Source organism: Nymphaea colorata, chromosome 1, assembly GCF_008831285.2.
Source record: "Nymphaea colorata isolate Beijing-Zhang1983 chromosome 1, ASM883128v2, whole genome shotgun sequence".
In the NCBI taxonomy this organism is placed as follows: Eukaryota; Viridiplantae; Streptophyta; class Magnoliopsida; order Nymphaeales; family Nymphaeaceae; genus Nymphaea; species Nymphaea colorata.
The window spans coordinates 29,930,056-29,944,653 of record NC_045138.2 but is presented as its reverse complement, the minus strand read 5'-3'; the positions used below and the strand labels follow the sequence as shown (position 1 = coordinate 29,944,653).

Sequence of the window (14,598 nt, the reverse complement as noted above, 5' to 3'; positions counted from 1 at the left end):
CTGACCCCTCGTCTTGAAAGCTCTCTATTTTTCTCAAGTTTGTGGGAACGATAATATGTTCGGCGTCTAACACGCGCCCCTCAGGTCCACCACGCGTTCTACATCCTATTTTCATTCGGACAAATGTGTTCGTCGGTACAAAGACTCAAACGCCCAAGACATGAATATTTTCTCCCCTCAAAATTCTAGGAATAATCTCATGCAATTGCACCTAGGCCCTGCTTAAAGAGTGTTTGATGGACGAATAAGTGTGGAAATCTTTCATGAGAACAATTACTTTTTTTTAAAAAAAAAAATTGTCTTTTAAAGTTTGTGTTTGATAGCCCATGTGTGTTTTGGGTTAAATTGAGGATCGCATATTAAATTCATGCTAATCTTAAAACCATGGATTTAAAGTTTGTGTTCGATAGCCCATGTGTGTTTTGGGTTAAATTGAGGATCGCATATCAAATTCATGCTAATCTTAAAACCATGGATTTAAGCTCGAATAGATAATTACCTGACCTGACCTTAAATTATGGATCTGATCAACGTGAATATGAGATCTACAGCGAAACAGATACAACCTAAAAGGCTGAACAGAGAACACAGAATAGTTGGTCGGACAGCGAAAAGAGGCTGGTTGGAGATGTGCTTTCCATGTTCTCTTAATATGGGACTGTATGTTCTCATGCTTTAATGGAAGGGTATTTTGATATTTTTTAAGGTAAAAAGTTTTCATATCCCATGGTGTTTGGCAACAATTGTGTTACAATTTTTTAAATTTTATTTAATAATAATATATTTTTTATTATTAAAAATATAATTTATATTTAAAAATTATTTTTTTATTTTAATCGGACCGAAACCAGGCTCGAGCATCAGGTAGGGCTCAGGCTCCGGTTTTGGGCTCTTATCGGGCTGAGCCAGCCAGCCGCCTGATGCCCAGGTCTATTTTAAAGATGAATTTATGCGGACCTAAATTGTCCAAAGAAAGTGGTGAAATAAACTTTAAAAAAGACACCATGTCAATTGTTCTAACTGCCAAAATCTTGGTGAAGAGATTTTTTTTTTTGGTGCAGGTTTCAACTTTCAAAGAAAAAGGTTTGCAAGATCCAAAACCCAAAAAAATTGGTTTTGCTGGGATCCAGCCAATGAAGGTAATCAATGAATATAAATTGAACCAGAACTAACTCAAATCCGATTCGGTGCCAACGCCACATAAATAAATCATATAATTACATCAAAAGATCATCAAATGTTCCTTTTATAATAGCAAAATTTCACTAATTCAACCGCTGTAGAACCCTCCAATATTCACTCATACATCCATAATATGACAAATATTTTAAACATAGCGCCAAAGAAGTAAAGGAGAACATCGTTTTCTACTTCCAAGGAAGAACTAGAAGCTTTCTATGTCGCCTGCTCTCCCCTGATTTCTTGGGCTGATCTTCAAACATTTCAATTCCTTGCTGCCAACAGAAGGAAATTATGAAAATCAAGGATATGTTAGCAAAGAAACACACCAAAAGGAGGTGCTTTATATCGACGATCTCTTTCGGACTAAATCATATCAAAACACATGCATCTTTGGTCTTTCAAGAGGCAGATTTGGATGGATGATATCTAAATAAAGTTCTATCTGCAATCTAATGTTCAAATACCCTTAAAATGACAAACTCCTAAGTAGATTCGATCACAATTGAACTGTGATTATCTGGTACATATCGATCTTTAAATTGCCATAACCCGACATTTATAGATAATTTATACAATTTCAAGTATATATTTAATGTGGAAAATGCCATTCTTTTGTCTCTTCAAATGCAGCAGATTTTTGCTTCTTTTTCTCCCATCAATTTCCTTGTGAATTGGAAAAATGAAAGGTTGCCATGAAGGAAGAAAAAAAGAACAAACCTCCCATGTCTGAGGATGTGATCTGAGAGAAGTGGTGCTCCCAGACTTCATCAGCAGTGGCTGGTTTTCGATCTTCGGCAGCAAAGCAGAAAACTCAAAGCCTACCATGAAAGGAGACAGAAGAATTATCACACAGGCATTTAAGATGCTCATGTCATAATAAACCGGGATACAAACCACACCAAGTTTGTGAACTCAGATTATGAAAGAGTTCTTTGATCTCCAATCGTGAAGGAAGTTCATGAACTCCATGCTTAGTGGAGTACACAAACCACACCAAGTTTGTGAACTCAGATTATGAAAGAGTTCTTTGATCTCCAATCGTGAAGGAAGTTCATGAACTCCATGCCTAGTGGAGTACAAAAGGCAGGCCATGTGGGAAGAGGAAATGGACATATGCTTGAGACTTACCTATAGAACATGAGGAAGCAAGTGGAAGGGTGGCCTTTGTCCTGCTTAGACAGAGAGAAAAGGATAAATAAAGAGAGTGTCAGCTAAAACAATTTCATCCAATAGTCCTTAGGCAAATCTATGAACATATGTACTTAGTCAAACTCCCGACGAAAATGCTGCAAATGTGACTAGGGGAGAAGCCAAAGAGGGGGTAAAAAAAATTAAAATTTACATATAAATTTCAAAAAACTTCATGTATCCTATATAAAAATTTTGAAAAATGACATTTCGGTCTATGTCAACATTTTAAAACCAGAATTCAGTCCTATTCATGAAAAACTCCTGGCTTCGCCCCAGAATGTGACTATGGATCATCTTAAAGTTACAACCTTCGCGTTGAAGGAGGTCTAGAGTTCAATATTTCAAAAAGGGTCTGACAAAGATCTGCCTAACCCCGGATACAGAAAAACACCGACTGAAATTCAAAAGAGAAGAAAAGAAGGGAAGAATTCAAAGGTGCAGACTAGAGAAGTACCCCACATCTTCATTTGATCTCGCAACTTTGCCTGTTGAGGTGAAGATTTAATCAACTATTCAGCTTTTAAATCCTCCAAAGAATTTTACTCATAATAAGATGCAGTATGCTACATTGGTCCTGATGCTCTTTTTTCAGGTTTTCTCTTCCTCCATTAAAACCAGTTCAGTCATTTCTTCCTTCCTCCATTAGAATTAGCATTCAGCAGATCATAAAAATCAGGCTACAGAAGGATGTAAAAGATTACCAGCGACCACATAACGTCTATGATGATTTGCCAAAGGCATATTCCACCATTGCTTAGCAAGTCCTTCTCTCTGACTGTACTGTTCACATGTGAGAAGTCTCTGCAACGCATGTTACAGATACCAATTAGCATTTGTATTCAAAACAAGTGGTTAGCTCCTCGGCCGTCGCGAACTAATTAACAATCTATATTCGTAATTCTTTAATTTTTCCCTTTCTATTTAAGAATAATTTAGAGAAAAAAAAAAAGATATCTTAAGTAAGGAGCTTGTATCAACTCGATACGATAGGACAAAGACAACAGTGCTTCCAAAACTAAGCCTTTCAGATCTAAGCTTTTAGTCTTTAGATATAAAAAATCACAAACTTTTTTTAAAAGAGCACAACGATCAAACAGTGGACTCCAGCAAAAAGCCAGGACCGTTTTGAAAGCAAGCCTCAAGGCACTAAAGTTCAATAAAAGGTCATCTAAAATTGGTGGGGCCCACAGGTGGACATTTATTATCTCATTTCACGGAACCTAAGCTAAGGCACAGGAGAGCCAGTGAAGACGTTTAGGGGGCTTTTCCCTTTTTCACTTCCTGAGGGCATATTTGTAATTTCAAACATCCCAACACGTTCCGGGCTCAAACGTATATATACTAGAGGAACGGGACACAATGTTCCTAGCATCCCAGGAACGCGGATGACAAATGCGGTCCATGGAGTTGAACCACATTCAACGGTAACATGGAGGCATTGGGTCTACATTTTGTGACAGCGAGTCAAACATCCTTCGTTCGGATGGTTCTGTCAATCACACATGTAATCGATGTATATGTATATATATATATATATATAACATCCTTCGTTCGGATGGTTCTGTCAATCACACATGTAATCGATGTATATATATATATATAACATATATATATATATATACATCGATTACATGTGTGATTATATAGTGAACTATAAGATGATGTGAAAACCTTACTCCACAATTTAGCAATATGGCGACTCGTAGTAATTAAATGTATAATGGGCACCTCAAAGTTTTTTTTCTAATGTTTACTTAAAGGAAACCGTTTAATGTTATAGCTGTATGAGTGATTTTTAAGATTTTAGCTTACTTTGAAGCATGAATTAATTGGCTTAGAGTACATGATTCAGTTCAACTCGAATGTAGAGTTTACCATCATTCACAGCACCCAAAATAACATACTGCAGTCTGCAATGTGATTGTGGTTAATGTGATGGTGACCACAGTATTCGAACTTTACACTTTACACCCCTTGCGTATGAGCCATACTGCCGTCCAGTTGCGGCTCCTCGAGCAATGGGCACACCAAAGTTACCACAAAGCAAAAACTAATAGGAGGACTTGTGCATTTGAAGATCAGAAGGGCGCTTTCCTGCTACCATCCATGTTCATGGTGGACGATACCGAGTGAGAGATTAGGCAACATTCACCTGTAAAGGTAGGCCTACCCGTCCTCGTAATGCACAAGCATGATCAGATGGGCAGCCTTATTTCATGGGTACTTTTGTACAGACATTGGACAGGCCATGGCTCCCTGTCTTCTTGCTCTAAAGAGGATTTGTATGAAGTTTTACTGCTATTCGGGAACAGGAAAGAACGCGTAACGGGCGTCACGGGAAAAGGAGAAGTGCGAGGCGCACCTGTTTCAAACAGTCGATTCTTAGCTCCACCCTTGAGATCTCGCCCAAGCTGAGACAGAGAAGGGATTCCAGGTTCGCCGAGACGCTTCCCAGATGATCAATGGTTGTCACGACCGCCTTCCCTATGTATTCCTTCGCATTCTCCAATGCCCTTCCAAGCAATTTATTCATATATATTTAGATATAATCCCCATCCTATATAGATATTAGTTTATGAATGCTAAAAAAATACAGGAAACAGCAAGACAGATCGTATTGCCACAACACCCACATGACATTACATTACAGTTTTTAGATGCTTCGGTAACACATAATGTTCGGAGGGATCTGCAAAATCAATTACATAAATGGGCACATGTTTTCTTCACATGGAGTAGTCATAGTAAATGGTTGCAGATTTTTTTTTTTCATTTTGGACAGAGGAGGAGCCACTCTCAAGATAGAGAGTCCGTCACATTGGTTTATATCCTGCGAGACTCTCCGGCAGTGGAAATAATGACGCATCGATCATACAACATACTCCGGCCGTTGAAATAATTAAGCATTTATCATGTCACACTCTCCGGCAATGGCAGTAATGATGCATTTATGGGGGTCGTTTTCATTGGCGACCTTCACTGAATGAAGGCTTACGAGAAGTACCACTGTAGCAGTCTCCTAAAAAGAACAAAAAAGGGAGCAGGAACTAGAAGCTAGGAGCAGTTGAATCAAGAGGCAGTCTGTTAGAAAGGTGCCATCTGAGTTTTGTCTGTAATCTCACTGTGGAGATCCTTTTTGGTGTTGTCATCATAAGGGTTTGATGATATGGGCATCTGGAAATCTAGGTGTAGGGTGAGTTCTTTTAGGAGAAACCAATCTCGTTGTTGTAGGCAGAGGCTGGAAATAAAACGGAGACACCATCCATGAAGGACAAAGAACTGAATGTCACTGATATGAAGAGGGGTGGGAGGTAGACGACACAATGTGAATCTTGTTTAATTGCAGTAAGCATGAGATTAGCTAGAACACAGACAGAGAGAGAGAGAGAGAGAGGGAGCCGTGATTGCATTTCGGGATAGATAGAAAAGGATGGGAGGCAACCAACTTCTTTCTCTGAGTTTTCTGAGCCGCTTCCCTCAGTGAAGCCTCACAGTAATCAGCAGCATAGTGAAGCTGTGGTCGCAATGATTTTAGCTCCTGCACCATTTGAAGCAGGACCAAAAATGACGACGAAAAAATGGTACAAAAGGAAGAAGAAGAAAAGGATTGAAATAAGGAGCGAAGAAGCTAGAAAGAGGAGAAGTACAGGTACCTGCAATGACTTCTGAAAGCGGGAAAGATCATCCAACTCCAGCGACTCCTCCCCGAGATCGCTCATCGACTTCTCTGAGACAACCATATCTCTCTCTTCCTCTCTCTATGGAGGGGACCGTCTGCTGTTTTATAAGGTGGCTCTCAGTACACTGATCCGGAAACAGAAAAAGAAGATATCCGCCACATTTCAGACAGAGATAGAGAAAGAGAATGACGACCCGTGAACCCTTTATATATATAGGTGGAATCTTTTCTGCATACAAATTAATTAAATTTTAGCATTTTTTTTCTAATCAATTGTATAGATGCAGTTAGTTCAACAACGATTAGCTTTTGATGATCTGACATGCATACGGGTGATCAAAAAATCAAAAAGTTTGAATAGTTCAAGAAAGACTAGCTTTTGATTGGCTGATCTAACATATACTAATGGGTGATCTAAAAAATCAAAGTCTGAAAGCGAATCAAATTTGCTAGGCCAACTAGAACATTTTTATGCCAAGAACACGGATGTGTATTTGATTTGAAAGTTCTTTAGTAGTGATGAACATTGTTACACCTTCAAATCATGTCAAATACAACTTAGATGGGTAAATACAGAATAGACTGTATATGCAATAAATTGTGTGTAGGTTAGGTTAGTTTATCTGTCTATAGAGATTTTTATTTTTCTAAGTTATTTGCAGACAGGCAGAGCTGACTTCCTGCTAGAGATGTGCATGGCTGTCGGATCGCAGTAAAACTTAACAAAATACTCGAACCAAATACGAACCACTTGCAACCCAAAAAACGACAGCTCCACTCTGAGTTTGTTTAAATCTTCAAGCACATATAATGAAACCATGGATCTTATGACAAGTTTGGATCTAAAACGAACTTGGATATGGAAACCCAAAAGAAAAAGAAGTAGCAGGACCAATGACCATCCTTGTTTAAATTGATCCATCAATACAAACTCCCCACCGGACTTGATTTATCGTCCTTTGGTTGGCTTAGTGTGCATGTTCATGTAGACATGTGAGTTTGATAGAGTTATTTTATATGTTGCCATTTAGTCTAAATTAGCTTCTCAATCCAGTTCGCATGAGTCCGATCCACTCGCACAATATGCTCGAGGGTATTTCCGTCATTCGCACTCGTCACGTAGAGGACCAAAAAAAAAAAGGCCCTTTTCTTCTTTGAAAATGGCCCATCAAGGAATTGCCTTGGTACTTGCGATTCGTCTCTTTTTTGCTGAGCTTTTGGATCTGTGCTGTCCATACCCTCCTGAAGCCAATCAGGTCTCATGTGAATTATATCGGCCCGTACCAATATGTATCGTATCGGTCCTATGTTGACCCGACATGAGGGCCGATATGCGGCTGACTCGGCTCATGTTGGCCGATACGGCCTGATGCATTAAAAAAAAATAAAAAATTAACTAAGGCATTTTTTAAAGATTGATACAAGCAAATGGGGAACCATGCATATTGCCCCCGTCAATCTTTCAAGGTTTTCGATGCAAGTGATGGTTAAAAGTGAGTGCACTGGTGGGTCTCACGCACAGGAAGGCGTTCAAACTTGGAAAGTCAAATTGATCAAGTAAGCCAACACTTGAGGGGTCTGAGATTTGAACCATGTCTGAATTTGAATCATGTGATTGCTTTCACCTTCCAATGTGTTACTCTTCTAAGCTGCAAGTGATAATAAATAGTAAATACGATAACTGAATTGAAAAATATACCATATAATAGATTCACCCAAGTCTCGAAGTAAGTCAAAACCTTAATACCCTTCTAGGTTTTAACTGAAAATATTGAAAAAGTAAGAACAAGTTTCAATGATTGAATCTGACTCCATTGCGTTTACTTGAATTTTTTGGACCTACTTCCGATGGGAGCTGAGCATGCCTGAAACGGATTCAAGCCACCTATCGATAAAGATAATTCATCTCTAAGGCTGTGTCCCGTCGGAAGCAAGTTGATGCGCCATTACTTACTATAGGCAGGCAGCAAAGCAAAGGAAACACAAAATGGGTCACCAACGCTCCAGCTTTAAGGGCCTGTTTGTTTGCAAATTCCAGAGAAATAGGCTTTCTGATCTTCCTGAATTTCTTATTGTGTATACAAATGTCGCCATTGGTAAAACTCAAGTTGTAGTATAGAATTGAACATCTTTCCGCCCTTGTTTTCCATCGAATCTGCAAGGGACCACCTGCCCACTGCATCTTTCTGTGTGTGTGTGTGTGTGTGTGCAGGAGAGAGCGGGCTTGGTTCTGTAACTTCTGTCAACCACTCATCGTTTGAATATCTCATTTACCGATACAGGGCCTCAATGGGGGAGGGAGAGAGGAAGGAAGAGGGCTGTTTTTTTTTTTCTCTTTTTTCTAGCGCCAACATGAGATACTGTATCAATGGAAACAGGCTGATCTGAATCCTGATTTTTTGACACTGATTTTAGTAGTTTATAATTATTTGGACGACTTTAATTTGTTTTTAATATAAATCCCCATCAGTCCACCCGCCGAAAGGTGCTGAGTTAGCCATGCGCCACCATGTTCCCCATTTCTCTGCAGATGCCCCGTGAGGAGTTGGTGGTGGAGCAGAGCAAGACACGAACTCCGAAGGCAGTGAGGCTCACATGCTCCCAACTACGCTGCCGACTGCACCCTCGCTAGTGGCCACCTCACACCTGCATCACACATAAAAAGGATCAAGTGTAGAAGCAGAATCATCAATAACGTGAAAAGCGAAAATTAGGTGAAATCACTTGAGCTGACGTCATGATATTCTGTTACTTATGCCCAACAATGATAGCTTCAAAGAATTAATTTGAACTTTGAACAAGCTTTCTAAACCATCAAAGGTTTTCATTTTCATCTTTTCATTCTTTACAGATTTCCCGCTGAAGATGACAGGCTTTCCAAGTGATGGCACCACGAATACCCTGTCTTTACAGATTACATTAAAAGACAACCATTTGCAGCCGGATGGCAGGAAACGCCTTTGTTCCCTACCTTATGTCTCACGACATCCACCAGTCTGGATGAGCTAGAGAATGCCAAAAGCACCTGAAAGTCTCTCTTCTTTTGTCATCTGCTGCTAGTCACCAGTTCTCAGGACCTTCTTCGTCATCAGAAGAAAGCAGCGACGAACCCATCCAAGACTTGAAACCTTCGTTTGCTCGCCTTGCCATCTCTGGTGTCACATCCATTGGAGCCTCAAGCATTTCCAGACCAATGGTCCGGCTGCCTGCAACCTCACCTTCATCGAGAATAGCTGCAGCTTTCCTTCGGAGAAGGAGCCCTGTGCCTCCATACAGGATCACAAGCCCCCAGCTGAACACTTCGTAGCACCAAAACAGGGCCGTTGAACAGTTACTTGCTAATGTGAGGATGCTGGAGCCCATGAATAAGGCAAGGAGTCCAAAAACAACAGCAAATATTAAGTTGAGAATGGACAAGCAGCGGACTCCACCTGATTGAGAAAAGAAAAAGTCTCACAAATTATAAATAAACAAATGCCCTACAGGCACAAACATGATACAAACTTTAGGCACACTAAATCCCCATATCCGTTTAAGAGTTGAATCAACAGCATTCGCTGACAGATCCATACCAAAGATGAGAAATACCAAATTGAGAAAAAAAAAAAAACAGTAGAACACAGATAAAGCAAAGACAGCATGATGGTCCAAAAATTAATTGTTCTGTATACACAGATGAAGTATGTATCGCTAATCACTTGCCATTTCTCAAGCAATGGTCCAACACAAAAGGCAGGTGATTTCATGTCTCAACCATATTGGGCAGCTGACACTAAACCTTCATTCCTATGATCAACTACTGCTCCATTGGACACTTTTCTCAGGCCAACCGAGCCTAGAGAGTTGACAGATCGATGAGTTCATCCTAAATGAATTATACAGGAAGTTGGTGTTGGTAGTTCTATCCAAGCTAAAAATGAAGTCAATGGACTCTAGGAACTAAAATGAGAACACACCAATTGCCATGAGAATTAAAATTGGATTCGACTATTCTTCATCGTTATGGACTGCAGCAGATTGGGAAAGGAAAGATAAAAAATTATAGGTGCAACTCATTGAGCAATTGCACAAAAAAAAAGGTTTTCTTCAATTAGAAATTTAGAGCATACCCCTCTTTGAAGCACAGTAGTTATTCTCAACAACCCTCAAGCATGCATGTCTTGCAGGAGCAGCATATGCAACAGCCATTCCTGCAGTGATCAGGATTTTGTTTATAAGTATTCACATATGATATATCATTAAACGTGAAAAGTAGACATCCTTAAACAACATGTGCAAATTATTTAACAGTTAATACTGTGTGGGAGTAGCACATAAACACACAAAGAAACTAATGGTTCAGAAAGGGTCATGAAACCCAATTCTTTGGGCATTCAAGAGCTGTCAACATAAACATCAAATAGCACAGTTGTCTGAACTCTACTTCTCACAGAGTAGAGATCAGATCGCCACCTGTTACCCCTTATCTGGTTTTCAATGTACTGCCACCAGTACACTGGCAACTCCAAGACCAGATGGTCCCAGTTGTTGGGCGACAGGCACAGTTGGTGACTGATCTCAATTTGTTTCCACAGGATGATGTCATCACTAAACCAAAAATAGTTGCCACTTATGAAGACTAGATACCTTAACATTCAACAAATGTCTGACCAGAAACTGACTGGCATGAAGAACTAAAATATTTAGGGGCTCAAAGTCATGGCAACCAATGTAAGCAAGTCCAGCACAAGTCATCCACCAGGTGGGTTCCCTTGGCACACACTGCCAGTGCTTGACCTAGTAATTGAGTCATAGATGGAACCCAGACAAGTTGACTATTGAGGGTCAAGTGTCTTTAAAAGCTACTCATGCAAGAAATTAAGCCGATTAGCCAACCAAGCTTTGCATATGCCATTCAATAAATTATCAACTCTGACTCGTGTCTTATGCTGAATTTAACTAATAATCATGTTCATAACACATGAACACAACAACCAGTAGATACAAATAAAGACAGTGCAAGCCATATAGAACATCATTTATACATGGAGTCAAATTCAGTTTCAACCGCAACCTAGGTCAGAAACTGCATTCTAGCTTTATACCTAATCGTGACAAGGTTGGCTTTCTTATCATTAACAAGGCCAGATTATAAATGAATCGGTTATAGTAGCTGCAGGAATCAGAAAAACTATCATCTCCGAGCTCTACACATATCTATTACCCTTGAACGTGCTTGGCTTTCTTATCATTAACAAGGCCCGATTATAAACGAATCGGTTATAGTAGCTGCAGGAATCAGAAAAACTATCATCTCCGAGCTCTGCACATATCTATTACCCTTGAACGTGCTGGAGGTTGGCTTTCTTATCATTAACAAGGCCGGATTATAAATGAATCGGTTATAGTAGCTGCGGGAATCAGAAAAACTATCATCTCCGAGCTTTGCACATATCTATTACCCTTGAACGTGGGTGTGGACCTCCTCGGCTCCTACCATTATTGAGAAGATATAAAAAACTAACGCACCAAAGAAGTGGAAAACAAACCAATGTTGTAAAAAACGTATCATAAGCAGTATTGGTCTAGCTTTAAGATACGTTGTATCGTAAAATATTGTAGCGTATCGTAACTGTATCATATTTTAAAAAAATAATCAGAAGAAAATCATAAAAAATCAGTAAAAATCACTGTATTGTAACTGCATCGTAGGATACAGTGCTTGTATCATATAATATATGTGCAATACAGGCACGGTACACCACCTATTTACGATATAGGTGGTGTATCATATCGTATTTTTGAAACTGCAATAATATGTATCGTACGATACGTACAACACTGAAACAAACTGCTATACACACCAGCATTTCAAAAAAATCATGAGACAAGAACACTGCAAAGTGCAAACAATCATAGGTTGGCAGGTCCAAAGGCTTCTATAATCCTGGCCATCCAGGATCATGGCTTAGAGCTTTGACCAAAAGTTCACCCTCAAAGAAGGCCATCCTATGGAACCACTTCCAAACGCAAGTCCATGTTGGAGCAGATGCGAAAAAATGCTGCCTAATTTTTTGTCCACCCTCCTTCAAGTGGACCATATCTACCATATCCCTGAGAAAAACTTCTGGCACCAACATCACTCTAACCATTTGAACTTGAACTTCCTTTTGAGTCATTTTGAAAAATGCTGCTGTCAATCCTCACAGGCCTTCCAAACTGTCGATTATCAACTTACCAACAATATCAAGTAACTGCACATTCACCACAGATGATGATGGGTCTCCATAACTCAAAGATGACACTATTATAAAGGTGAAATTTCAAATGCTGTTAGGTGTACCTAGCTCCTCTTCATTACAGTAGAAGAAAAAGCAGATCTGCTGAATTTATTTGCGTATTTGTCAATATCTTCAATAAATGCATTGAAGAACTACAAGTTTTATCATTGAGGACCAGCAAGCGTCGCACAGGACATCGGGAAGTGCGGTCATCTTTACCAAAGAGGATTAGCAATAATTGGCTCCAGAACACTAAACCCAAGTAGAATGTTATGCTATCAAACTATGCACAAATGAAGATCTGTCGCCATTTTATCATGTTCCCCACTTAGAACGACTGGGTTGATTTTATGGCTTTTCTACCAAACTTACCCTCTATCGCAAACTGGAGAGACTAAAACCAAGTATTATGCAATTTCTTAGTCATACTAGAAACCAATGTTTCAACGAAGACAATAATCGAGTTCACTCTAAAATCCCTCCTTATAAGCAAGTGGCAGAGAAGGCAGGAAAAAAAAATAGAACCTCTTTCTTCTCCCCAAAATCTAATGAACGAACAAATGAAGATACACATCACAAGGCATAGAACAACAAAAGGACGATGTCGGTGGCCGTAGTAAGCGTGCATAAAAATAACTAGCACATACCCGCCTTCATTCATAATTTATTCCTACGAAAGGAAAACCAACCATCAACGTGAACAGAGAGATGCAAGAGACACGTTCTGAATGATGTAAGATATCTTTCAATACTTTAACGGTAAGTCGGTAACCATAGACTACTGCAATTTCAGAAGCAAAGAAGTCCCACATTTGGGTGGTGGCTACATATATGGAAGTCCACCAAAACGAAAGTGGTGGCGATAGTTGTTAAGGTGATGAGACGACAGAAGTTGAAACATTTACCTGCTAAGAGGTAAATAACCGAGCACAGGAAGAGGATAGCAGAAGGGATGAACACCACTACCCAGTAATATTGAGCCGCCTCTTCGTCCGTCAAGTAATACGCGTGGGGCAACAACTCGACGCCCTCGGATCTATTCTCAGGCACGACGGGTAACGGCTGAATCCGGCGGTCATCGCACAGAGGCCGGTCGCCACCGTCGGCTGGAAACACAATGTTCAGGCTTAAGGAAGCAGAAAGAAGCACTGCAAACCAAAGAAGCGCCACCGTGCCGGTAACCAACGGCCGCTGGATCCGTCCCCACGCTTTCTCCTCTTCCCTCAGATTATCATACTCATGTCTCGGCATGAAGGCCTGCCGGAGGGCGTCCCCAATTATCGCCATGCGAAAGGGGAGAGAAATGAAAACCTGCCGCAAGTCCCAAAACCTGGAAAATCTCCGCACGCGGCTCCCCTCCGTGAAAACCTCAAAAAACCCACGCCGAATTCAGGATTTCTGATTGCGAATGCTGCCAATTAGCAACCCTTGATTGGCCAAAATGCAGCATCATCGAATTGGAACAACAAGAAGGACGAAATTCAGGTAACATCGATCGGGATCCGGACGGGGATATCATCAATCCTCCGAACACTAAATCCGGCGCTCGGTAACGTGGAGGACGGTGGAAATGGACGAGGAATCGCGGGGTTCAGGGCGCGTGGTCGAGTGCTCCTGGAGCTCGATTTTTTGGGTTTTGAGGAAAACCGACATGATTATGGCGGGCAAAAAGGAGGCAGTTAATGGATAAGAATTGAACAAATTCGTGGGGCTCCTGCAACTGTAATTTTCAGAAGATTCAAGAATCTAGGGTTTCCCCCTTCGCTCCCTTGCAGCCGCGGACCATGAGTTCTCCCTCCATCCCTCTCTCCGTTCTCCCCTTCTCGTGGACGCGCTTTTCTTGGACGTCGTTGAAAATTTAATGCTACTTTAACCCCCGAAATAAAGCTCATATTCAGAAAACCTCACTACACGTTTACTTTTAACCCCTTGTCTTAGCAAGCACTAATAAATGCAGGGAAAATCATTCTTAAAAACCTTTTTTTTTCAATTGTATATTCCATGGTTTTTTAATCTTAATTTTTATTTTAATTATTCAAATCGCCCTATATAAATACAACTTTTTAAAATGAGCTTGAAACTCATTTATTAAAACCACAGCCCCCCAGCTTAGTTGGACTTAGATTAAAAAAGTAAAAAAAAAAAAAAGAAAAAAATAGTAATAGCATGGCGGTTCTATCCACCTATGAAATTAGATAGATGGCCAACAAAAGACTTGAAGGAATTGGCTCAACAGCCACAACTTACTTCCGCCATTGATGGCTTCCCTTTGCTTTCATGGGTCAT

At 40.2% G+C, this 14,598-nt stretch overlaps 2 protein-coding genes across 4 annotated transcripts; both read right to left on the bottom strand.

Moving 5' to 3' along the window:
• Positions 1-1,217: 1,217 nt before the first annotated feature.
• On the bottom strand, positions 1,218-6,211 carry LOC116244854 (protein ABIL1-like). Of its 2 annotated transcripts, none has more exons than XM_031616690.2 (8): positions 6,027-6,211; positions 5,820-5,911; positions 4,736-4,886; positions 3,075-3,174; positions 2,828-2,858; positions 2,311-2,354; positions 1,900-2,000; positions 1,218-1,454 (listed from the first exon to the last, which is right to left on the bottom strand). In XM_031616690.2, the coding sequence occupies exons 1-8, from the start codon at positions 6,111-6,113 to the stop codon at positions 1,368-1,370; spliced, it is 693 nt and encodes a 230-aa protein (XP_031472550.1). In that variant the 5' UTR covers positions 6,114-6,211; the 3' UTR covers positions 1,218-1,367. The 2 variants fall into 2 exon arrangements, with proteins under 2 accessions (XP_031472550.1, XP_031472551.1); XM_031616691.2 differs by having other exon boundaries at positions 2,311-2,351.
• A 1,917-nt stretch (positions 6,212-8,128) lies between these two features.
• Positions 8,129-14,137, bottom strand: LOC116246078 (uncharacterized). 2 transcript variants are annotated; one of them, XR_004170637.2, is made up of 4 exons: positions 13,218-14,137; positions 10,162-10,242; positions 9,024-9,483; positions 8,129-8,698 (listed from the first exon to the last, which is right to left on the bottom strand). XR_004170637.2 is itself a non-coding variant. In XM_031617767.2 (3 exons), the coding sequence occupies exons 1-3, from the start codon at positions 13,597-13,599 to the stop codon at positions 9,113-9,115; spliced, it is 834 nt and encodes a 277-aa protein (XP_031473627.1). In that variant the 5' UTR covers positions 13,600-14,137; the 3' UTR covers positions 8,834-9,112. The 2 variants fall into 2 exon arrangements, 1 of the variants encoding a protein (XP_031473627.1); XM_031617767.2 differs by lacking the exon at positions 8,129-8,698 and having other exon boundaries at positions 8,834-9,483.
• Between the last annotated feature and the right edge of the window lie 461 nt (positions 14,138-14,598).